The sequence below is a fragment of the Mus musculus genome, chromosome 5 (genome assembly GCF_000001635.26).
Source record: "Mus musculus strain C57BL/6J chromosome 5, GRCm38.p6 C57BL/6J".
NCBI classification, from domain to species: Eukaryota; Metazoa; Chordata; class Mammalia; order Rodentia; family Muridae; genus Mus; species Mus musculus.
Window position 1 is genome coordinate 86,704,689 of NC_000071.6, and position 25,309 is coordinate 86,729,997.

Below are 25,309 nucleotides of genomic sequence, written 5' to 3' on the forward strand. Positions count from 1 at the left end.
GTTTTGTTTTATTTTGTTGTCTTGAGCAACAAAAGTTTGTTGTGACACAAACTTCTATTCTTTATGTATCTTATATAAGGAAACACTACATATATTTATCTAAGGAACATAGCACTATCATTAAATTTAAACCTCTAAAATTTATGTTCAGTTTAAATACTTAAAAGTTGGTTTGTAGAGAGAGATTCTCAAATCATCCAACATTAATTTATCTTAGTTTGGAACCCAAATTCCAGAAATCTGGAAGACACTAATAAGTGACCTATATTAACTTGAATTGACCCATAACTCTGTTTGTTTTCAAACATAAATTTTATTTTGTGTTTTTTGAGACCACGATACAGAATTTTGACTTCTGTTTTCACTGTATTTTGAAAACACAAATGGCCTTAAATCTCTTTCCTAGTAATTTCCCATAGCTGTAGCATGCCACCTAGAGGCTTTCGTGAGCAGTATACTATTGTAGTTTTTTTGTTTTTTGTTTTTTGTTTTTTTTTAATTATTTCTTTTCTTTCCTTCCTCCAAGCCTTCCCATTTGTCTCTTCTTGGTCTTTTTCAAATTTGTGGTCCCTTTTTAATTAATTGTTGTTACATAAGATACATATTTTTCTACATATACAAGTACGACCTGCTCAACCTGTATAATACTACTTACATGTTTATTTAAGGATGGACCATTCAGTATTGGATACCAATGGATATAGTTGGATACCACATGGTACATTCTTCTCTAAGGAGGTCTATTTCTCCCACTCTCTGTAAGTGTGTAATCTGTGTGTGGTCCTATGAAAAGGTGCCCATACAGGCCAAAGGTGTTGAATGTCCCAAGAGCTGAAGTTAACATCTGTTGAACACTGTCCAATATGAGTTCTGAGAACCAACTGTCTATCCTCTGAAAGAACTGTATGAATACCTAATCTCTGAGCATCTCTCCAGCCACATAAATCACTTTCTAACAAGTCTCTGAAAGTAATCTAATTTTAATAGTCTTATATACCTTTAAAGTTTCTAATTTCTCAATTTTCCCCAAAGAGTTTATTAAATAGAACAGTAATTCAGAATATTGAATATTGACAATTCATGTCAGTTTTTATACCTTATTTTAGACAAGTGTCAAATTATCAGTTGATATGTGAATATGATTTGAGTTCATAGAAGTCAATATTTTTCATGACAATCTTGGTTTTCAATATCCTATGGTACAACATGCTATATTATGTATTCTCTTTGAGTCTATATACAATGAGATGATTGCTGAATGCACTGGTGAAAACTTACCATTAACATGTCATAGACCACAGCATCCATCCTAAGTTCATTACATTCTGGATCATTTGGATATAGGATATCTAATGGATCAGCAATAATTTATCAAAGTAAGATCACAACGGAGGCCAGTATCACATTGTTTCTTTCTCTTCAGTACTGTGTTAAGTGGGCACCTATTCAGCACAGCATTAATGTAGCTTCCAGAATGCCTTCCCTATGTTGTCGACCCAGCAAGTAACATCTCAGCACAGATGAATGTACCATGCCCACTTCTCATGCACAGGCTGAAAGTTCTGGCAGAGGAAGCAAATCTGCCATCATTTCAAAGAAAAAGACCAAGTGCCAACTACAGTCACATGGCTTTTACTACACACCAATATCTGAACCTTATTCCAGTCAAGATCTGCAGTTTGGAAGAGGTTAAGGATAATCCCACCAGAGTCGTTAGTTTAGACTGAGTCTTTTTAAATTCCATTCAAGTATACAATTATTTTACCACATAGGGTGAGGTGATTATTTTGAAATAAACCTCTAATTTACCCTCAAACCTTGAGAGAATTTACAGTAAATTGATTAGTAACGTACACCACACCCTCCATTCCTTCATTAATTTTCATGTTATGAAGTCAAGCAAGTAGGTGATTTGTGTATTTCATCACTGGTTGTATATTGGCATCCTCTGCAAGACAATTGCAAATAAATAATATTTGCTTTGGTTTGTTCATGACAAGTACATTACAGAGAGTTATTATGTAGCTAAAGGAAACAGTAGCTCTTGTGTTGTTCTTGTTATTTAGGAAGAAAATTAAGTTATATGTTAGTTTCTCTGTCTCCTCAATTTCTCCAACATAAAATTTTGAGCAGTCTGTTGCTGCATCTGCTTGCTCAACTTTTATACTGAATATGATCATTCCCCCAGGTTTTATTTTAAGATATCACTAATGTAAGTTGTTTTCTTCTTATATTTTACTTTATTCCTTATCTTACATTTGAAAAGAAGAAGTTTACTCTAATGTGAGAGAAGCTGACGAGTGAAGGAAAGGGTTGTTTCACCTTGGATGTATGCATGAATACTTTAGATGGTTGAGCTGAAATTTGGGCGACAGAACACTTGTAGAAAATTAAATGGCAGAGTTCACCTGGCAGCAGCAACATGCTCCTGTAAGAGCAATGCTGGGAAGGAAATGTACACTTCAGATTGTTCAGTGTGGTGTTTCGGGCCCTCCTGGTTTGCAAGGCTTCTTTTCCATTTGTGTGTCTCCAAGAACCGTCAACAGATAAAACCATCCATTTCATCCCTCTGGGTCTTTCTGGTTTAGATACCAGTGTTGGAAGCAATCCAGTGTCGGAAGGCGGTCACTCTAGTGTAAACACCAGGCTTATTGGGTTGGCCACATTCATCTCCCCAGCTCACTACTCCAGCAAGGTACCATATATCTCTAACATCTGCAGTAACAAGTGGACCTCCCGAGTCACCCTAAGGAAAAAGAGAGAGGTTGCTAGTTTGTAACTCAGCTCAGGGAGGAAGAATTTGCTACTTAACCAAGGTAAACTATAATGAACATGGTGATTTTCTAGTATGGGGAGGGTGTTCAGCTACCTACAAAAGGCGTTCTGCTGCTGAGAGATCAGTGTAGGCCTCAGGTTTCCGTACATAGACTGAAGTCTTCGATTCACTGAAGAATGAACCAGTAATGTGGACTTAGCTGACACACCACCTCCTTAATATTATCTAAGCCACCAGAAAGTGGTGAGTAACCTATTACTGAGAACTAACACAGACAATGGCTTGACTCCTAAAAGTGTGTAGTGCCCTTCAGAGAACCGAGTTTGGTTCCTTATACCCAGGACAGCCTGCTCACAAATGCTCACGATGTTAAGGCCCCCAAAAGGGAGTCAATCTCAAACTCTATATCTGGGAAAATTACGTTTCAGAAATGATGGAAAAGTAATGGGTTTGTCAGACAAAAAAACAAAACAAACAACAAACAACAAACAACAAAACAACAACAACAACAACAATAACAAAACAAAGTAACCTTATCATCAACAGACCTACATTAAAAGTATGCTTACAGGAAAGTCCTGAAACAGAAAAGGAATCTTGTACATAAAGAGGCATGAAAACCTTTGAGTAAACAGAATTTTCTTCTCCACTTGAATGCTTATGTTATGCTTAGCAATGAAGGAAAACATTGCTTAATGTAGCTCTCCAAGGAGAAGAAAATGTAAATAATTGTATTTGCTAATATTTAATAAAAAAGAATTATAATGAGATTTAAAGGGCGGTATCTGTTCTACTCTATACTCCACTCCAGTGAATAAAAAGTTAATACCAGTGGACTGTGGTAAGGTCTATATCACATACATGTATCTATACCAAGTTAGAGGAATTGCTGATTTTTTTTCTACAAAGAAATAGTAGAGATTAGTAGCAGATACATCAAATGGAATTCTAAAACAAATAATTGTGTGATTTTACTTAACATTCTGAAATTCACAAGATTACAGAGATAGAGAAAAATAGCAATTGCCTGATATTAGAGACCAAAGGTGAAGCCAGTTTATTACCCAATGTAGATCTTCAGGGTGATGGAATAAACTCCATATTAACTGCAATGGCAATTCCATAAGTCTATCTGAATGTGGCAAAATACATATACCTAGATGCATATTTTTGGGCCACTGTCAACTCCCCGGGTTTTACGTAACTACATTTCCCTATAGTTTTATCATAACTATGTGAGTGTAACCATAGAAGAAAATTGGGTACAGAATACACTTGAGGGCTGTCAAGAAGGCTCAGTACATCAAAATCATTTGCCACCAAGCCTGGCTCCCTGCACTCAATCCCTGAAACAGGCATGCAAATGAAGAGAAACCGCTCCAGAAAGTTGACCTCTGGTTTCCACATGCATGACATGTTACATGCATGTCCACATACACACACAATAAAATAGCATGTAGCACAAGCTATTTAAAGAATCGAAGCAGAGGCTATCTCTGCCTCTGTTGCCTGCCATCGGATCCCTTTCCCTCAGCTGGACTGACTGGTCAGGCCTCAGTGGGAGAGGATGCGTTTAGTCCTGCAGCAACTTGATGTCTTGGGATGGGAGGGTACACAAGGGGAACTTCTCCTTCTCAGAGAAGGAGGGGAGAAGATAATGAGGGAGGGATTTGTGAGGGGGGACTGGAGGAGAGGAGGGAGGGGCTGAGACCAGGATCTAAAGTGAATAAAAAAATAAATTACAGGGAAAAAAAATAGAAACAAAAGATGACATGTGACTCATCTGTGAAATATATACAGCTTCCTGTGAATCCATAATGATTTTGAAATGAAAGGTGAACAAGTCGTTGTACAGAATGCTAATAGGCAAGCCCTTACCTGGCACGCATCTTTTTCTCCTTTTAAGAAGCCAGCGCACAACATCCTAGGAGTGATGGCTCCGTTGTAAGATTGAGGCTGATTGCAGGTCTGGGTATCTATGTAGTCCACCTGTACTTGCCGAAGGTTATTCTGGGTGAAACCTGGGAAAAAACAGTCATGTTTGTAGATACCTGTATTTTATAAGCCTTAAAAAGGAAAAAAAAGATAAGTGGCAGTGTGTGTGTGTGTGTGTGTGTGTGTGTGTGTGTGTGTGTGTGCTTGCATGTATTAAGAAAAAGCTGGGGGGTGTTTGTTTGTTTGTTTGTTTGTTTTTAGGGACAGGGTTTCTCTGTAGCTCTGTCTGTCCTTGAACTCATTCTGTAGACCAGGCTTATCTCAAACCCGCAGAGATCTGCCTTCCTATGTCTCCTAAACGCTGAGATTAAAGGCATAAGCCACCACTGCCCAAAGAGCAGTAATATTTGAATACTTTCTAACTAGTTTAAATAAACATTTTAATGCCTAATTAAAAAAAACTCAAGTTGTTTAAGCTCCACAAGATTATGTCTGGGAAAAGAACTGTTTGGTTACTTAATCTTCAATTTAGGTATATTATCAAACGCTAATTTCTCACATGGCTAATAAGAAATTATTAGTAGTAAGAAATTCAGTAGGTAAAGCCTAGTGTGTCATATCTGCACATGCCTGAAACCCCAGTTCTGGGGAGGCAGAGACTGGTGGATTCTGGAGGTCTGTTGGCCACCAGTCTAATTGAAACATCTAGCTCTAGGCTCAGTAAGATATCCTATCAAAACCAGGCGTGGTGGCGCACGCCTTTAATCCCAGCACTTGGGAGGCAGAGGCAGGTGGATTTCTGAGTTTGAGGCCAGCTCTGGTCACTCTGGTCTACAAAGTGAGTTCAAGGACAGCCAGGGCTACACAGAAAAATCCTGTCTCAAAAAACCAAAAATAAATAAATAAATAAATAAAATAAAAAGATATCCTACCAAAAAACAAAAATGTCAGCTTATGCTGGTGAGGATGTGGAGCAAGGTGCACCCTCCTCCATTGCTGATAGGAGTGTAAACTTCTACAAAAACTTTGAAAATCAATATGGCAGTTCTCAGAAAATTGAAATCAATATACCTCAAGACCCAGCTGTATCACTCTTGGGCATATACCCAAATGATGTTCCATCCTATCACAAGGACACTTGTTTAACTATGTTCATAGCAGCTTTATCCATGATATCCAGAAACTCAAAACAACCTAGATGTCCCTTAACCAAAGAATAGATAAAGAAAATCCTCACGTGGGAGGCAGAGGCAGGTGGATCTCTATAGTTTGAAGACACACTGGTCTACAGAGTGAGTTCCAGAACAGCCAAGGTTACTCAGAGAAACTCTGTCTCAAGAAGAAAAAAAGAGTTTCTCTGTATAGAAGTAGGAGTGGGGGGGGGGGGGGGAGCAGGGAGTGGGGGTTGGGTATGGGGGACTTTTGGGATAGCATTGGAAATGTAAATGAAGAAAATACCTAATTAAAAAAAAAAAAAAAGAAAACCCATGCTCTTTATTGGTTAGTCAGAAAACTTTGATCTGCCCAGGAACTATTTGATCAGTACGAGTCCATAAACGCCTGTGGAGAACAGAAAGGTAGTTTTTTTGACAGACATGAAGTGTGTAAAGGGTTTTGAAACATTTCCTGCTCAAATGAACCATGAGAAAGGTGAGTGATTATCTCACATAGTTAGATACACTCCTGAATATGCTCACATTTTCATTGTTCAAATATAATAGTGGTCATGCAGAATGACCCAGAGAAAGAGCAAATAAATGTTTTTACTGTTAAAAAGAAAAAAAGAGAGGGCAAGAGGAGGGCAGGGGAGGGCAGGGCAGGAAAGAGAAGAGAAGGGAAGGGAAGGGAAGGGAAGGGAAGGGAAGGGAAGGGAAGGGAAGGGAAGGGAAGGGAAGGGAAGGGAAAAGGAAAAAGGAAAGGAAAAAGAAAAAACCATGGTACATTTCAACAACAAAGTTGTTATTACTCAGCTATTAAAACAATGACATCATGAAATTTGCAAGCAAATGGATGGAACTAAATAATAATAATAATAATAATAATAATAATTTCATCCTGAGTAAGATAACCTAGACCCAGAAAGACAAACATGGTATATACTCACATATAAGTAGTTGTTAAGTGTTAACTAAAGGATAATCATTATATAATCCATAGACCTAGAGAGGCTAAGAACAAGAACTCAAGGGAGAGGCATAGATTTCCCTGGGAAGAGGGAACTGGGGGTAGATAGGGATAGGAACAGGAGGAATCAGGCACGAAGGAGGATGAATAGTAGAGGATAGTACTGGAATTGGGAGGCATTGGGATAGTGGTGATATTGAAACCTAGTGCAGTGAAAATTCCCTGGAATCTATTAGAGTGACTCTAGTGAATACTCCTAGTAATGAGGATATGGATCTTGAAATGGACATCTCTAACCAGGCAAGGCTTCCACCAGTGGGACTGGGACAATCAACCCAGCCACAAAACTTTCGGCCAATAGTCTGTCCTGCCTGCAAGATATGCAGGGATAATAGTGGTACAGAACTTGTGGGAGTGACCAACCAATGACTGGTCCAATGTGAGGCCCATGCCATGAAAGGAAACCCATGCCAGACACTGCATGAATAGCCATGAACTAGAGGCTAGACAGCCAAAGACCCATGGTAGAAACAAACCTAATTGAGAGAAAAGGAGTCAGTGAAATTATTCCTAATGATACCCTGCTACAATCATAGATCAGTGACTAGCCCAATTCTCATCTGATGAGAAAAGATGCAGAGACCCACAGCCAAACACTAGGTAGAAACCGGGGAACCCTGAGGAAGAGGACTAGGAAGTATTATAGAGGTGAAAGAGACTAAAGATACTACAAAAACATGGCCCACAGAGTAAACAAAGCAGGGCTTGTAGGGTCTCACAAAGACTGAAGCAACAATCATGGACCTTCTAAGGGTCTGAGCTAGGCCCTCTGCATATAAGTTGTAGTTGTATAATTTGGTATTCTCATGTGTGATGGTTTGTATATCCTTGGACCAGGGAGTGGCACCATCTGAAGGTGTGGCCTTGTTGAAATAGGTGTGACCTGTTTGGAATGGGTGTGTCACTGTGGGTGTGGGGTATAAGATCCTCACCCTAGTTGCCTGGAAGTCAGTCTTCCACTAGCAGCCTTTGGATGAAGACATGGAACTCTCAGCTCCTCCTGCGCCATGCCTGCCTGGATACTGCCATGCTCCCACCTTGATGATAATGGACTGAACCTCTGAACCTGTAAGCCAGCCCCAATTAAATGTTGTTTTTTTATAAGACTCGCCTTGGTCATGGTGTCTGTTCACAGCAGTAAAACCCTGACTAATACATCATGGGACTACTAAAATTCTAACTCCTTTTTCCCAAATATATTTGTTTTTATCCTTGGTCTCTGGGCTGTCTAGCCTTTGGATCCTGGCCATTCAGGCAATGTGAGGCCTAGGCTCCCTTTCATGGCATGGGTGTGAAGTTGGACCAGCCATTCCCTGGCCACTCCCACAAGTTCTATGCTGCTATTACCCCTTGTGGGAGCCCCCAACTCTTTTGCTTGCTCTTGGGACCCTTCTCCTCCTATAGGTTGCCTTATCCAGCCTTGATATGATGGTTTATACCTAGGTTTATTATAACTTGCTATGCCATGTTTGGTTGATACCCGTGAAGAGAAAGAGACGGGGAGTGGATCTGGGGTATGTAAGAGGTGGGAATGGGGGGACTGGAAGGAGTGGAGGGAGGGAAAACTGTGGTTTGAGTGTAATGTATGAGAGAAGAATAATTTAAAAAGACATCTTGTTTCTAAATAAATAAATCAATAAATAAGAAGGTGAAGAAGAATGAGTGAAACTATCTGTCATCACCCTCTGGCCTATACACACTCACATCACACCAAGTATATAAGAGTATGCATGCACATATGCACACACACTTCAGGTGTACACACTCATCTAAAATAAAAGAAAAAGAGATTCCGTGGCCAACAGGCATATCTGCTCCTTTGCATACCTTACAATACCATTACAGTAAGAGCAATAATGCAATAAATAGAGGCTGTGGCAAGAAAGAATGCATGTATCTTCTAAGTGACACAAAGCCTGCCTTAGCCTGAGTTCACATGAACAGCCAGCGTATTTTGTAAGCCACCATGTGGTTGCTGGGAATTAAACTCAGGATCTCTGGAAGAGCAGTTGGTGCACTTAACCGCTGAGCTATCTCTCCAGCCCAGCATATTTTGTTATAGCTCTCGGATCTTTAAATGCCTTGGAACTCCAAATTAGATCAACGGGACGTGATTTTTCTCTTCTGATGCTCACCATCATTTTTCAATGCTCCAAATCCTGTCACAAACATCCTCTGCCCCGGCTGAAACTCATGGTTTGCATCTGGGAGACAAACCTTATGCACTGCATTTGTGCAGGGGACCGGCTTAGACAGTTCTGCCAGTGCAATGTCATAGTCATGGGACGGGTATTTGTATTTTTCATGAACAATTATCCTCCGGATGCCTGTCGTCAGTTTTCGAGGTTGTAATGTTGCCCCAAAGGTAGCACTCCATCTGGATGGGTCCTTGTGTCTACCAAAAACAAATAAATAAGTAAAATACCAGTAATAATAAAGTATAGCTTACTTTGACATCAATGTAATACTTTATAAGGAATGATTTTTATCTGCAGGTAGCCGTATAAGAAATTTTATGTTATAGTTCATAGCAACAGAAAGTAAACTCTTTCCAGTCTAAGATCTGGGCTCTGGGTTCAAGCCAGACAGAAAAACCACAGGGTGTTCTTCCTAGATCAAATGTAAAACCATGCATCATGATGTCCACTGCAGATACAGAGGCCTTTACCATCAGTGGCTACAAGCAACATGTGCAAAGAAAAATCCTACAGTGATACAGCTGGAGCCATGGGTCCCACCATAGGTTTTCTTTGGTTGGTGGTTAAGTCCCAGGGAGCTCTCAGGGCACTGGTTGGTTCATATTGTTGTTCCTCCTATAGGGCTGCAAACCCCTTCAGCTCCTTGGGTACTTTCTCTAGGTCCTTCATTGGGGACCCTGTGCTCTGTCCAATGGATAGCTGAGAACATCCACTTCTATATTTGTCGGGCACTGGCAGAGCCTCTCAGGAGACAGCTATATCAGGCTCCTGTCAGCAAGCTCTTGTTGGCTTCCACAATTGTGTCTGGGTTTGGTGGTTGTATATGGGATGGATCCCCAGGTGGGGAAGTCTCTGGATGGTCATTCCTTTAGTCTCTGCTCCATTAATGGGAGAAGAGGCCTTGGTCCTGTGAAGGTTCAATGCTCCAGTGCTGGGAATGCCAGGGCCAGGAAGCAGGAGTGGGTGGGTGGTTGAGAAGGAGGAGGGGGAGGGGATAGAGGGGTTTTGGAGGGGAAACCAGGAAAGGAGATAACATTTGAAATGTAGATTAAAAAAAATCTAATAAAAAATGTAATAGTCCATTTTAATGCTTTAAAAAAGAAAAAAGAAAATCCTACAGTGAATGACATTGAATACATCCTACGTGCCCACATCCTCTTCCTACAAGGATGTGTATTTTTCAGAAGTCTACGAAGGTCAAAGATAACTTTAAAAAGATTTGCCACTGTGTATATGATAAATATTTTGGTGCCAGGTTAGAAACTCAACATTTCATTCTAAAATACATCAACTATTCAGTTGTAAAATTTGCTACTTTGAACTTGTTTCACACTTCCTTATCTTTCTTCTTGTAATATCCTCTCAGGGATCAAACCTACCATCTGCAGAACCTTGGGTTCTGATAAGGATACTCAGTGACTATCAGTTCCTCCTTTTGAAAACAAGCTCAAAATTCAAACAGGACTTAATGTTCCCATATTCTTTAGCGAGGTATCATAAATTTATCAATGAGTAATTACACCACAGCAGTGTACTCTGACAACATTTCAGAGACCATAAAACCTTTTTTTTTGAGATCCCCAGTATATTTTATGGTAAACATGTTATTTTCTATTTGTGACACCCTTTCTCAAAACTCGTCAACTATTTCATGAATATATAATGTAAAATCACACTCACTTTCCCTCGGCCCCATCCTCAAAGGTCAGGACTTACGTTCGAAAGCAGTGAGCAGCAGTCACAAGCCATGTGTTGTTGATCAAAGTTGCTCCACAGCGGTGGGACCCATCCCACCGCAGGCTGCTTTGCCATGGCCACTCTTCCTCTTCTACTGGTGTCCCTCCAACAATCCTCACACTAGTCTGTACTGTAGATTTGTTCCGTCGTGTCCCACAACCTGCCAAGTAGACAAGAGACAAATTAGCAATTGTTTAAGCATCCCAATTTTTTTTATTTTCTAACAGATCAAACATCTTCTCATGCTTTTATGATTCTGTAAATAATGTTTTATTTAGTCAATGTCTACTCAGGTTGTGGAATTGTCTTAGACCTCTCTATCCATTTCCCTGTTTTCATACTAAATTAATTATGACTTCTTTCATGCTTCCTTAAGGACAACACAAAGAAAGGCATTCCATCTGTGTTTGTCAGTTGTTTTGTTGCTATTCTCCCTCAGCATCACTTACAATTGAGTTTCTCCTCAGCTACTTAGAATCATAAACGTTTTTGTTATGAGTGTCTATCTTGTGCATCATAGAAACCTTTGTAGAGTTCCTCCTAATCAAGACAAGCTAGACTACAGTGATATTTCCTCATGCAATCATGATGAAAGGCTACAATGGGGGCGTGATACCTTCTGCAATAGCAAGGTCCTGGGATGAAGACTGCTGTGTTAGAATTATGCAGTCATGAGTTAGTCTCGAGCATCTAGTTATATCAGAGTACAAGCTGCTTTGGGCAGATCCAGGTTGTCCATTTTGCTTCCCTTTTGGCTAACACAAAACTAGTACATCCTAGATTGCTAATCATCATTGATGGCTAGAATATGTCATTTAGATAATGGGATTATATATTTAGTTCTAGGATAGTGATATTTATGAATTAATCAACATACTCAGCTTTTATCTTAATTACATTTATTTACTTCATGTGAATGTATTTATATCTACAAACTGATGTGTGAGTGTGTGTGTGTGTGTGTGTGTGTGCCCATGTGTGTGTGTGGGGGGGAGGTGTGTGAATGTGTGTGTGTGTGTGTGTGTGTGTGTGTGTGTGTGTGTGTGTGTGTATGTGTGAAGGGTAGAGCACAGCCTGCAGTAGTTGGTTCCCTGCTTCCTCTATGTGAGTCCCAGGGATTGAATTCAGATTGTCAGACTTAGCACCAAGTGCCTTTACCTGCTGAGCCATCTTACAATTTAAAAAATAAATATTCTGTTACCAATTCTGTAACTAGTAGATGTGTTCTTTAAATAACTATGATTGCTCAGCTATAAGAGAATGAACTACTAAGTCTAGAAATTTCTAGGTTTTTAAATTTTCACATTTAATTTTGTCAAATACACCACAAGTCCACAATTATCTGCAAATTCTATTGTAAACAAGCAATATCGAAGTGCTTTTATTTAGAGTAGATTGACATTTATTTTCTGTCTATGGCTAAAATAATAATAATAATAACACATGCAAAGAGTGGTTTTGCTTCTTCTTCAATAGTTGTCTAACTCACTCCCCTCCATTTTCGTGGTCTCAGGCACCTGTAGACCCAATCTGAAATTCTCCCAATCTTGCTGTTCCTTATTGGAACTCAGAGACAAAACAAAAGGCCATGAGATAGGCACAAATCATGCAAATTATTCTGTCACTGGAGAATCCACCCAAAGCACAGGTAAATGTTCTAGAGTGTTACCTTCCTGCAATCAGGTAACACAATCATAATGAATACATTCAACTTACAATGGTTGAAATAGTTGTCTGATTCTGTCTTGTTGATTTCTGAAATAAATACAAATGATGAATAAGACGGAGTGAGCAAAACAAAATTTCACTGTCTGTGCTTTTCGACCCCAGACAGCTGATAAATCTCTAGGACAGTATCCCTGGGTTATAAGGAAATAAATATAGCTAGGTTATTACAGACATGTATTTTTGTATCATTTCAAAGAGGAAAGGGGGAATGAACAATGAGCCTGGGGCTCTGGTGTGGACAAGAAGCACCCAGGTAACTTGTTTATAATGTAAATTACTGTTGCATTTCTCAATAACTTTGATTTAGAAGTTTTGTTGAAATCTAAGAATGTGAATATTTGTACTAGAAAATAGGATTCTGGAAGTCTGTACCCCCTCTTTAATAAATATCTAATTAAACTGCAATATTGATTCCCTGAATGCAACGGTAGTTTTACGAAGCATCACTTCAGAATATTTTAATATATTATATATATTTATACCATATATAATATATAACATAGTTATAATAATATAATATATAATATAATTATAATATAATATATTATATAATTATAAATATAATATATAATATATATAACATAGTTCTGCACATGTAGCACATTGTTCAACTCCATGATAACATTTAAAAATAATTACTCCCTGCTAATTTTTCTTTCTGCTAGGGATTTAGATTCATAGACTGCCTCCATATTCAGAGTCAACTCAATTGATCTTGGTGACACTCAGCAGTCAGGACCTAACTGTCTGCAAACATTTGCCCAAATAAGGGATAAAGAGTATGCTAAGCATTCATATTTCCTGACTTAATAGTTTTACAGTGGTCAGAAATATTCTCTTTGATCACATATGACAAGGCAAGTTTCTAAATGAAAAAAGTCATTTTAAAATATTAATTTTCCTTCTGCTGTTTATTAAGTTTGATATACTGGAAGTTTTATTATAGGCACTCCTTTTTTACCTTCTCCATCTGACCATTGTGGGGAAAATGGAAGACATGAGGAGGATTGATTATTGGGTCTTAGTAACTATTCAGCTACTTAACAGTCTGTTTTCTATTGACAGTCTGTTTCCTCAACTTGTTTCTAAAAATTCTGGTATTGTTTGTTCCCATACTGAGAATAGTTCCTCATTTGTTTCAATGCCATTCTGCTACTACCTTGATAATTTTAATTATTTTATCTTGCAATTTGTACTTTGAAAGTGAAGTCCAGTGTGATATTCGAACATGGTATGAACAGAGGAGGCATATGGAACTTGTGTCTATGATGTCTCATCATGCCACTTGCATGTATTAGCTATGATGATCTATGAAGTCAGAATCCTGGTAAATACACAACCTGGGGGAGTACAGCAAGACACAAACCAAATACAAGACAGATGTGTCAAACTCAGCACCAAGAATGGAGGGGACACTGGTAGTAAAGTAAGACATGTCTATGTTTGAATTAGAAATTTCCAGAACCTAGGAAGGAAGCAATGGCATTCTAATAAGCACAAATGTACAGGAAACCCTCTCGTAGATTTTTTTTTTTGCTCAATTTCTGGTGTGTATTAGGTAATTTTTAGCTGAAAATAATAATATTTAAAGAAAGATAGAAAAATATAGTCCATTTTCTACCCAGCCTTTCTTCTCATTAATAAGCCAAAGCTCTGAAAGAATGTGTCATATATAAAGGATTAATTTAAGGACATTCCCAAAGATGTCAAAAATCAATGATGCTCTAAAGTGGTTTAGTGTCTACATGTAACAGACATACATCTTCATACATGCTTTAAATCTATATAGATTACCTAAAAGGCCTGACAATACTAAGTCTATGCAGACCGTTATTGTTTCCCATTTTTAAAGAATAACTACAAGAAAAATGTGTGTATTCAGAAAGAATGTTTTTTCTACGCTTCTCCAACTCCATGGACATGGATCCTGTGGACCAGGAGGATGATTGTATTTGCATGAACTATAAAACAGCATTGTGTAATCCTTTGTGGTCCCAGAAAAAAAATAAGCAAACAAAAAGTATTTACTTCAACTTGTTCAATTACAGGAGTAAAAACACACAAAACTGAATATATGTGCATTACAGTTGTTCACTGGTAAGTGATCCTAAGAAAGCAGCTATGACAACACATATGTTAAAGCTTTTCTATGTCACACTCTCAGAACCCATGTTGGAAGTAACAAGCAGAAGAAAATTCAAAGCTACTTTTTCCATATACAACTAGATTCCATATCCAACATACAAGGTACAATAAAAACACTTCCCAGGAGAGAATGAAAGCCTGCATGAAAGAATTATGCTTAGAACACTTTCATGAATGAAAGTGGGTCATTAACACCAATTTAGTTTCAAAGCAATGACTTACAGATGTCAGGACCTCAGCAAATAAAGGGCAAGAGAATTTTCAACTGAATGCCTAGAGCGATTCTAGAATTACTCTATGTAAGAGAAATGAACAAGGCAACCCAACCTACTTTTAATTTTAACTGACTCAGGATCAACATTGGGGGGTCCCGTAGCATACTTCAGCTTTTCATGCAGAACATACTCAATAATTTTATGCACAGTTTCAGGATCCTCGGTAGAGCGAATTCGAAAAATCAGCAGCATGTGAGCCAACACTCCATCATCTTCTTTACTATTGTCCAAAAAAATATAAAGAAAGAAGGGAAGGAAAAAAAGAAGGGAGGAAATGAGGGAAAAGAGATAAAATTGAGGGAGAGAGGAAAATTTGAGTCGAATTATTATGCATGGCTCTCTTGGCTTTCCTTTTTGTATAATGCTATGTTTTTTCATCTTAATTAACTTAAATTCCAAACTTAGCAGACACTGTCGAGCACAGCTCCCTTTCCTTCCATCCAGCCAGACCCACTGTCTCGTCTCCTATGGTCTGCTAGCCATTCATGCTCGATGGTCATGCTTCCCCTAAGCTTGAGCACCTTCAAGGCAGAGCGTCGGGAAGGAAGGGTGGGTGGCCAGGCAGGTTGCTGAGGTACAGAAGTAGAGAAGCTGGGAAGCAACTCGGAGACACATAGCTGACACAACTTAGTTACTTTTCATTCTGAGGGGCTCGGGTGAAAGAGATGTGACTGGCAACTTCAGGTTTCCCAATGGGATGATTAGATTCTTGAGTTGGGGGATTCGCCATGCAACCTTTTGCCAGGTGTGCAAAAAAAAAGCAAATAGAGAAATTGGGAAAACCATTCAGACTGGGTGCTAAAACTTGGATTCCAATAATGCAAGAAGCCATGTAGATGATGTACTCCTTGAGAGAATGGACATTTGTAAAGTAGACAGAGATACAAAAAGGATTCCATCTCAAGTACAGAATTTTTCAGGAAAAAAAAAATCCATCCAAGCAATGCCTTGGAGATGTTATCTAAGTGACAGCCTGGGAAGTAATTCAGGGGTGTCATTTGAGTAATATAATAAACAGTTCTTACTCTGTTTTTGGAAAATATAAATAATGTGTGTTAGAATACATTATTTAAGATCCATATGTAGTGTTTTACTTAAAATGTTGTATTTTGCCAAATAATTACACACTTGTAATCTCTCTACTCAGAAGAAAAGGAAGATTGGAAGTTCAAGGCAAACCTGGACTATGCAACAAGGCTTTGACCCCAACACAAAACAACAGCAGAAATTTGTGTTCTGGCCTTGCCTATTAGTAATAATTGATAAGGGTTCTGAAACCCTCTTTGGTAATGGTTTGAAGCATAAAAAATGTAGGTTAGAAGAAAATAGGCTTAATTAACTAGAGTAGTGGGCAGGTAATGCAAGACATGAAGATGTAAGAATCTCATTGTGCAGGGTTCTACTTGCTATTATTATTATTATTACCCAATTTTGATGGTTTTCATAAACACACACATATACAAATCATAGCATCAGCAACAGTTATACCTCTGTTCTCAGCAGGCATCCTGCAAATGTTCACTTTCAAATAGGAGACTAAATAATGTTTGTTGAGCCCGTGGTTTTTATAGAACAGGTGAATAAAGACTTGTTGAACTGAATTATATCACATCATTAGTATTTTAAAATATGTTTATTACTGACCAGGTTAAGAATTTAAGCATTAAGTTAGATCCAGAATCAACATTTTAGTTTCAACATACCTGAACTTGATAATGTGAGCCTTGACAAGTTGTCCCCGTAGTGGAGATTTATGAAATGCATGTTTTACCTGTTTAAAGATATTTAAAGTACGTCAACAAGAACAGTTTTCTGAAATTCACTAAGTAATCCAGTAATCTAGACCAGTGGTTTTCAACCTTCCTAATGCTACGACCCTTTAACAGAGATCGTCATGTTGTGGTGACCCTCAACTATAAAATTATTTTCATTACTGTTTTATAACTGTAATTTTACTGTAATGAAATAATGTAATATCAGTGTTTTCTGATGGTACTGGGTGACCCCTGTAAAAGGGTCATTCAACCCCAAGGTTAAGAACCACTGCTCTATAGTCAGTTGAAATACAAAACAAAGTGAACGAGCAAACAAAATCCATTAAGCAACATTCACTATGTGCTGAAGCTGAGTGGTCCTTTACGGAATCCTCCCCAGGGTTGGGAGCTGAACTCCTTATTCATAATGACAGCCACATTGAGGCCAGTGTGGACCTAAGTGTTCTGTTCGGTAGGATATCAAAACCGAACACTGTTTCCTTAAAAGTCAATTCATCCTCTATCCCCAAGTTAAGAAGTTCTACAGCAGAAGAAAATGAAGCCTCTATTTTTAATGTTTCTGATCTCTGTCACTGTGATAAAATGTGTAAGCAAAACAACTTAAAGGAGGGGAAAAAAAAGTATTTGGACACATGGTTTTGGAGAAAGAATGAAGTAGTTCTTCTAAGTGACAGCCGGTCACAGGAATGAATGCATGGCAGTGTTGTATGAGACAGTTACCAGGTGTGCTCACATACTGAGTGGCCAGCTCAGTCCTGGGAACACCCTGAGAAAGTCCCATGAATTGGAGCTCTGAACAAGCAGGCTATGAAATTTCTCTAGTAAGATGACAGGTTTGGGGCAGATACTTCTTATTATAAATAACTGAAATGAATTGGAACTTTAAAATTCAGGTCTTGGGTAAGTAAAGATTTCAGGGTCTTCTTGTTTCCAGCGGGTGGACAGTCTCTAGACACAGTGAGCACACACTGGTGATTAGCAGGAACAGTGACCTTTTCCTGTCATGCTTATGCTTCCTTGACTCCTCATGCTGTCTGCCAGCACAGATGCCACACTGGCAATACGATAGATAGATAGATAGATGATAGATAGATAGATAGATAGATAGATAGATAGATAGATAGACAGACAGACAGACAGATAGATAGATATGTCCTAGCACTGGGATTCACTTGGGAGTTTTCACTTAAGGATTTCCTTGTATCAAGTAACTTCAAAATGATTATTTATTTATTTTGAAAGTACTAACGATCTTTATTCCTTTAGATTTAAATCAATTTGAATCTTAGAAAACTCATTTCCAAAACGTCACAAAAAAAATTGGGCGGGGGTTGGGGGGTGGGAAAGTGGCATGCTGACATTCCAAGCTCTGTTTCCTTTGCTTTCTTTACCTGAGTATGAACATTAGGGAAGAGTGTCTGATATTTCCCTTACAAGGACACATGCAACCAGGTTCTGATTTCCTCCTCAGTGAGCTAGCTACACAGTTTCTGTGAAAGTGTGTCATCAGTCCAAGGTTTAGACACGGTTTGTGCCCCTCCCCAGGGCTTCATACATTACAACTTAATCCCATTGGAATGTAGCAAGAGAGTGAAAAACCATAGTGTTTGAAGGAGGAGCATTCGGGAGGTGAGTCAGATTAGATATGGCTCTTAAGGCAGAGCCCATGATTGAATCCTGGTGGCTCTGAAGAAGAGTGAGAGAGCAGAAGGGACTGCACAATGCTCTCTGTCTCTGACTAGTGATGTGGTAAGCATCCTTCTGATGCCAAGAAGGGAAGGCCATCATTAGATGCAACCCTTTGACCCAACCCATCAAGCAAAATAAACCTTCTTTCATTAGGAAATAGACTATTGGAGTCTTTCACTATGGCAACAAAGCAGACCCACATAAATGAGTTCCATCTGTCCCTATTCAGAATATTGGAGCTAGAAGAATTTTGCAAATTATATTAATTTAATGCCTAAATTAACATACAAAAAAATTTGTCCAGAATGAGAAAAGTAATTTAGCACATGCTGACACATCACTGACTGACAGCTGGTGAGTAGAACTGGCTCTTCAGTTCTCTTTCCATCACTTCATACCATAAATTACCTCACTAGGCAAGAAACTTCTGACTTGTTGTCTAGGTAACGTGGTGATGACAATTCATCACCTTTGTCCTTTTGGCCTGTGGTACTAATTTTCTCATTTTGAACTATTCCATTCCTCCCTCAGAGGGACTACCATTGCCTTCCTATAGCCTTGTATACCTAAAATTGATAAAATAGATGTGTCTACAAGTAGGCATAGTGTTTATATATGGGTCTGAAGGGTTTTAATCACTTAATTCTTTTGCTCAGAGACTCTTCCATAGGTTGTATTTCTACGTGAAACCTATGTCTTTTATTTATCCCCTTCAGCCTCACATGCCCAGAGTTTCTGGACTGTGTTGGTCAATAATAAATACAAAAGTATGGAAAGGTGAGTAGCATTCATAAATGCCTAGATGTTACTTGGTTTGGCCTTGCAAATATACGTATTCTAGGTCAGGCATTGTGAGCTTTGTTTTAGATCCCTTTTGCATGAGTTTCTGTCAGTTTTTAAAGTTTATGCAGGGGTCAATTGAGAAACTAGAACCTCCCAGTGTCATCAACCTAGAGGCAAAGCTACTTACCATAGTTTCAATTCTCTGGCTCATTTCTGTGAAATTTTTAGAAGCCTCTCTTCCAAACTCAGAATATAGCTTGTCACTTGTGAATGACAACGTGCTGTAGTAATTGTAGGTTCTCCTGTGATCTACAAGGAAAGAGGCAAAACCCATCATAACCTTTATCAGATATGTACAGCATCATTATTAGCCCATTTGTTGACTACTAGAAACACTAAGACAATAAGGAACACTCCATTCCTGGTCATCTGCTCCATCATTCTGCTTCAGGCTCCAGAGCGATCTCCACATAAAGATAAATGCTCATCATACATTTTATAGAGTGTAAAAGCTGTAAGAAGTGCCCGGTGCTCTGGACTGCTGTGCAAATACCCCATGAGAGCTGTGAGCTAATTACTCACATGTTATCCACTCCCTGGTTAGCCCAAAGGATAGCCAGCCATGCCATGTGGATGAACACATCATTCAGAAGCTGCCCAGGGCTGAATTATTTTATATTAAAGAAGTAGACAACCCACCCCACCCCCATTCAATAAACTATTCATTAATTCTGGACTCCACTGTGAGAAAATTGAATTTTTGCCGGAGATGGAAAGGAATGAGGGTAGGAATTCAGAAAATAGAAATTTAGAGAGCTAGAATTGCCACCTGGAATAACCTTCCAAAGACAATAAGTATGTTCACTAAGCTCCTTTGTCACAGACCTTATTTTTGCCCACTGGGCTTAGGGGATGTCTTGTCTGCTTCTTATCCACTGTGCCCTGTTTCTGCTGCCAATTCACACAACCTGCTTTGTTGACCTACTGTAGAGTTAATGTAGTATAGTTTTCCCATTTTGCATACAAAAGAGTCAGAGACTTGTGTCTACCTTCAGTAATGCCTATTACATTTCTGTGATAGACATTGTGCCAATCCTTATAAATATAATAATAACCTAAGACCATTGAAAAATAGTTATTGTAAGAAAATGGACTATGCTTCACCCAGACTCAGGCTCTTTTTTCTTCTTCCAAGCTGATGTTGATGTAGCCAATAATTAATCACATATTAAGTAGTAATGTTATTCAGAAGAGGACAAGAGGTCCCTCTAGTCACTGAAGCATAGTTTTTTTTTTAATTATAGATTGCATCATTTGATCAGGCAAAGCATGATCAACTATCAGTACTTCACATGGATCAACCACAGAAACAATTTGTGTACTCAATATTGGACTTTTCTCTGTAAATAGGCCACAAGGTTTTCATAATATAAAGCTTCTGGTATTATATGCTAGCTCTTGTAATTTAACAAATATGAATATGGTAAAAATATGGATGACCATGAATTGTTGATAATTTTTTCACAGGCTTGTAATTCTACAACTTGCAGTGATGTTGTTCACTAACACACTCACAGCACAGAGAAGTGTAAAGAAAGCCCTGAAGGCACTTAACCGGAGTTAGACAAACAATTCTCAGCTGTCCTGGGCTTTGAAAAGAGAGGCTCAAAGCGATGTTTTTTCCAAATCTGGGCACATTCCTATTTACTCTGTAACACATCTGTTGAGTTTGGCATGTGAGTTCGTAACTGCCCATTGTTTTGTCTAATCTGTTGTTAGTTTCCACACCCAGACGGTAAGTCATACATACAAAATAGTAACGTACAAGAAGCCTTGTTTACTCAGGTGTGCTGTGTGGGTACTGGGAATTATGTGTTACAGTTTCTGAACTGATCACCCAAGCGGCATGACACTGGAACCAGATACTGGGAAATGTGACCCAGTATTCAGTGTACACAGGCATGAGACCCATAATCTTACAAAACCTGGCTTGGGAAAATGTAAAGGAGATAGAGGAAGAAGCATTTTTTTTTCTATCACAAAAAGGGATCAAGCCTCTAACATTTCTAGGGCTTTCTTATGAAATCAGACAGTCCTAAAAGTATGTCATTTGTTTTTTATCACTTAGTATTGAATAAAAATATATAATGCACCTGATATATGCCAAGAGTCTTCAAATTTTTTTGAAATATAAAAATGAGTAAGTCATAGCCTTCTACATGCATAGAGAAATAACAATGCTTACAACATAATGAGGCTCAGTATATTCAGAACCAATCTGTACTGTAATGTTATTTTAGCAACTCTTTTGTATTAAAACTATTTCAGAGAAATCTCTATTATCAAAATAAAGAAACCTCAATTTAAAAAAAAAACAAACCAGCATGTGTATAAACACCACCCAAAGATATTTTTTGAGCATTATTTTTCTTTAAACCACCCAAAAAAGATGTATCTATCTTGTTTTGAAAATTGACGTTGTACTTGGTAGATAGTAGAGGAAGATAATCAGATTACAGATCACTCTTCCTCTGTACACGAAAACACCTTCTTCAAATTCCCAATTAAATTAGATTCAAGTGATTCGCTTCTATGGTTTCAGGGCCTTCAATATCAAAACAAAATCTAGTCACACAGGGAAATATTAAACTAAGAGATCATAGTTGAGTCAACTAATTAAAACCCGAGGAACAGTATAGGGAAACTTCAGAAGGGTTGTTATATCTGTAGTCCCCTGGGCACCTGATTAATAACAGCAACTAGGAGTTCATCTGGCAGTGAGAAACCTCCTAACAACAGAGGGAGCCTCCTCAGAATGAACATCAGTATACCTTGACCTCTGTCATCACCAACATCCCAAGATGAGACTTTCAATGACATAGGCACTTATTTAGCAATACACCATTGTGAACACGTCTCCAACCTAGTACAGAGCGGAGCTCAGCCCTACAAGATATTTATTTTAATGTGTAGTTCATTTATTGGAATGCTAAGATTTAGATAAAGTTGACATTTTTTTAAATCAAGGTTATTATTGTATTCTAAGACCTCAGCTCAAGACATTGTATTCTAGCTAACCTGTCGTCTTCCCGTATTGAAGATTCCTTTGTCACTTCCCAGTTATTTTGAAAAGTAGCATTCTACTCCTATAGGAAACACTGTTACATCGAAGATGAAAGGAAGGATTCTCCTAGGTTTCTGAGGATTATTGAAATAAAAAGAGTAAGCATTGAAAGAGTTCTTAGCTAATGCAAATAAATCACAGTGATGAAGAAACAGCCCCGAGGCAAGCCAAAACAGGAAATTCCATGAGGAACAATTGGAACGGGTCACGTGACGCCAGAGTCGCTCATACTTACTGTATCTGACATAGTGAACAGTGAGCCCAATGCACACTGCCAAGACAATCAGGGATAAAAAAGAAATGATGCCGATAACCCAGGGCTCCACACACGTTCTCTTCCTGGCCCTCACCACACATGACCTGAGGAAGAAAGGAAAGGGGGTGGGTTATACGCAAGTGCATGCCTCCTCCGCACCCTAGGCAAGTTAGAAGCCTTCAGATGACAGCGTGCTGCCTGGCTTTCCAGCTGCTGACAGGAGTCCTACTTCTGACTGCCCAAGCTTGGGCAAGTAATTTGGTTCCTCTGTGCCTCTGTTTGTTTGTTTTCTTACAAAACCAAGATGATAGTAATGGTCCTTATATCGTTATTGGCCCTTATTTATTAGGACTAAACAAAAGTCCTATATGTAAAATAGTGACAACCGTACATGAGGCTTCTGTAAGAGCTAGCTGTCATGTGTCCAACAATCTGTGACTAAGCTCCAGAGTAGAACACCATAGAGCTATACATTGTTAAGTCTATTTCTAGACAATGGATTTTTAAGTGGCTTATGAAGTGTAGTAAAACCTCAACTGTGTACCACGCTGCAGATCAAATTCGACTTGCCTTCTAATTTTATGATTAAACTCCAAACCAGACCTTGAAAATGCACAGGTGGGATTATGGAAGACCTCGGAAGAACCCAGGTGTTTGCAGTAATATTTGCCTGTTAGCTTCAGTGACGGCAGGGGAGCCCTTTCTGTGTGACTTTTATCTTCCCCTCCAAACACAGTCCTAATCCCTGGTTGTAGACCAGACTCTGGCTTGGTTGTTAATGTTGCCAACCATTCAGATTACACATTCTAGTTAGTAAGCAAATTCAAACACTAGAAAAAAAAAGTCAGTGCTTGGTAAGGCTTTAGGTTTTTGTTTTGCTTTGTTTTGCTTTGCTTTGCTTTTTAACTAGCTGTTTCTCATGTCTATACATTGAATTGGGCTTCTTTCTTTCTAGCATGCTACTCATTCAATACATGAAAGAGGGAGAGAACATAATGTCCTTTCGAGGGAGTTCTGGGTACTGAATCCCTTTTAAGATGATTGTACAGTTGTACGTTCTGCCTTTTCATTACCGGCTCTGACTCAGGCTCAAACCATTCCAACGCTGACCTGGGGTTCTCCACCTTTCAATAAGGCACAGGACACCCAGCCTGTGTACAGCACCAGAGTGAGCCCAGGAAGCGTCTTGCAAACTGCAAAGCACCTTGCAATAAATACGTTTTGGTTTTTAACTTATGGAAATCAAGAGGACTTGTTGCCTGGTGATAGAAAATCACCAAGAAATATTTTCATACTGGTCCAGCAGTACAGTGGTTATCACATGTTTGCCTGGTCACTGAATCAGGAAAATCAGTGTCACCATCTCCACAGGATTCTGCCTGCCCCTTCTTCAGGTTATCGGATACAGTAGCTAGGCCCAAGGGATCCTGCTTGTTTCCCTCCCTTCTTCTGTAATCTTCCCACGGGATGGTAGCCATGGAAACTTCAGTGTCCTCTCTCTAACCTCCTTGATCTCCCTTGAGTCGGGCACCCAACACCTGTTCCTAGAACGCCAATTACTACAACACAAAAATATTTTTCCGGGAGGTGCTTATTTTTCCATGCACACTTGTGCACAGGGAGCTCCCCAGCCTGATACCTGCCCCTTCCGTATCTGAATGCTTGTTATTCATCTGCTGCAGAAGCCGGGAGATGCAGATAGTAGACGTAAGCAAGACTTTGTGGTTGACATGGGAAGGGAAGGTTTTTTTCAACAAAAGTCCGTGCATGCCAGATAAAAAAAATATCAATTTATGCTTACTAAAAGTAGCATAGAATTGTCAGGTGTATACTATGGGCTAAGATATGTAATGTGATAAGTTGTATTTTTTGACAGTGACTTTTAATCCGTATAAAAATCTACGCTAAGCACTCACTACGTCGTGAGGGCAAATCTGTTTGTATTAACACGAAAATAGTCAATTATCCATTGAATCAAAAACATAATTGTGAATATGAATGTGATATATTTTGCATTAGAAGGACTTAAATTTTTATATAGTGTGTGTATAATAAAAAGTATAGGAAGCACTGAATTACTAGCAATAAGAAGTGGAATCAGAAGTGAAAGGCACTTTCATTTGAATTCATGCATGGTTTGGTTTTATGGTAGATCCTTTAAACAATAGTCTTCTGAATTAAATGGAGAAGAGAGAAATAAAAAAGAGAAATGATGGCTTGTAAAGAATGGAAAAAAATTACCGAGGCAGATTAGATCTGGTATGTGTGCATGTATGTGCATGTGTGTGTATGTGTGTAGTCCATTTCACCACTGTGCCAAGACACCACACTGGCTTCCTTCCTGATCCTCACAATATAAAAGTGACTTGCTTTCCTTGGTGTTAAGAGGCAAGAGGGACATTATGGGACAAAGACAGAGAGAATCTAGTCAAAACAATTTAGATAAACATTTATGAGAGTGTGTTTCTGAGTGCTGCCTTCAGCTTCTTTATTATATAGTAATATCTCAATAGATGCTGAACTCTCTCATATTTTCTCTGCATGAAAAACAAGGATTACTATTCCCCACATCTAACCTGATGAGCTCTGTGAAGGTAAAAATGCTGCCAGTTTATTACATTGAATGCCCATGTTGAAAATGTATTAAAATATAAGTAGTACTCACCATCATTATTCTAATTACCAGTAGTAATATTAATGTCCA

At 38.7% G+C, this 25,309-nt stretch overlaps 1 protein-coding gene across 1 annotated transcript in view; it reads right to left on the minus strand.

Moving 5' to 3' along the window:
* Positions 1-497: 497 nt before the first annotated feature.
* Tmprss11e (transmembrane protease, serine 11e) overlaps positions 498-25,309 on the minus strand; it is a 40,622-nt gene continuing 15,810 nt past the window's right edge. Inside the window, exons 2-10 of the mRNA NM_172880.2 lie at positions 22,585-22,709; positions 19,413-19,534; positions 16,682-16,749; positions 15,035-15,198; positions 12,547-12,585; positions 10,810-10,990; positions 9,031-9,290; positions 4,655-4,797; positions 498-2,746 (exon numbers count right to left, since the gene is read on the minus strand). Coding sequence (NP_766468.1) covers positions 2,585-2,746; positions 4,655-4,797; positions 9,031-9,290; positions 10,810-10,990; positions 12,547-12,585; positions 15,035-15,198; positions 16,682-16,749; positions 19,413-19,534; positions 22,585-22,709 — 1,264 coding nt within the window. The 3' untranslated portion in view covers positions 498-2,584. The remainder of the gene's footprint in view (positions 2,747-4,654; positions 4,798-9,030; positions 9,291-10,809; positions 10,991-12,546; positions 12,586-15,034; positions 15,199-16,681; positions 16,750-19,412; positions 19,535-22,584; positions 22,710-25,309) is intronic.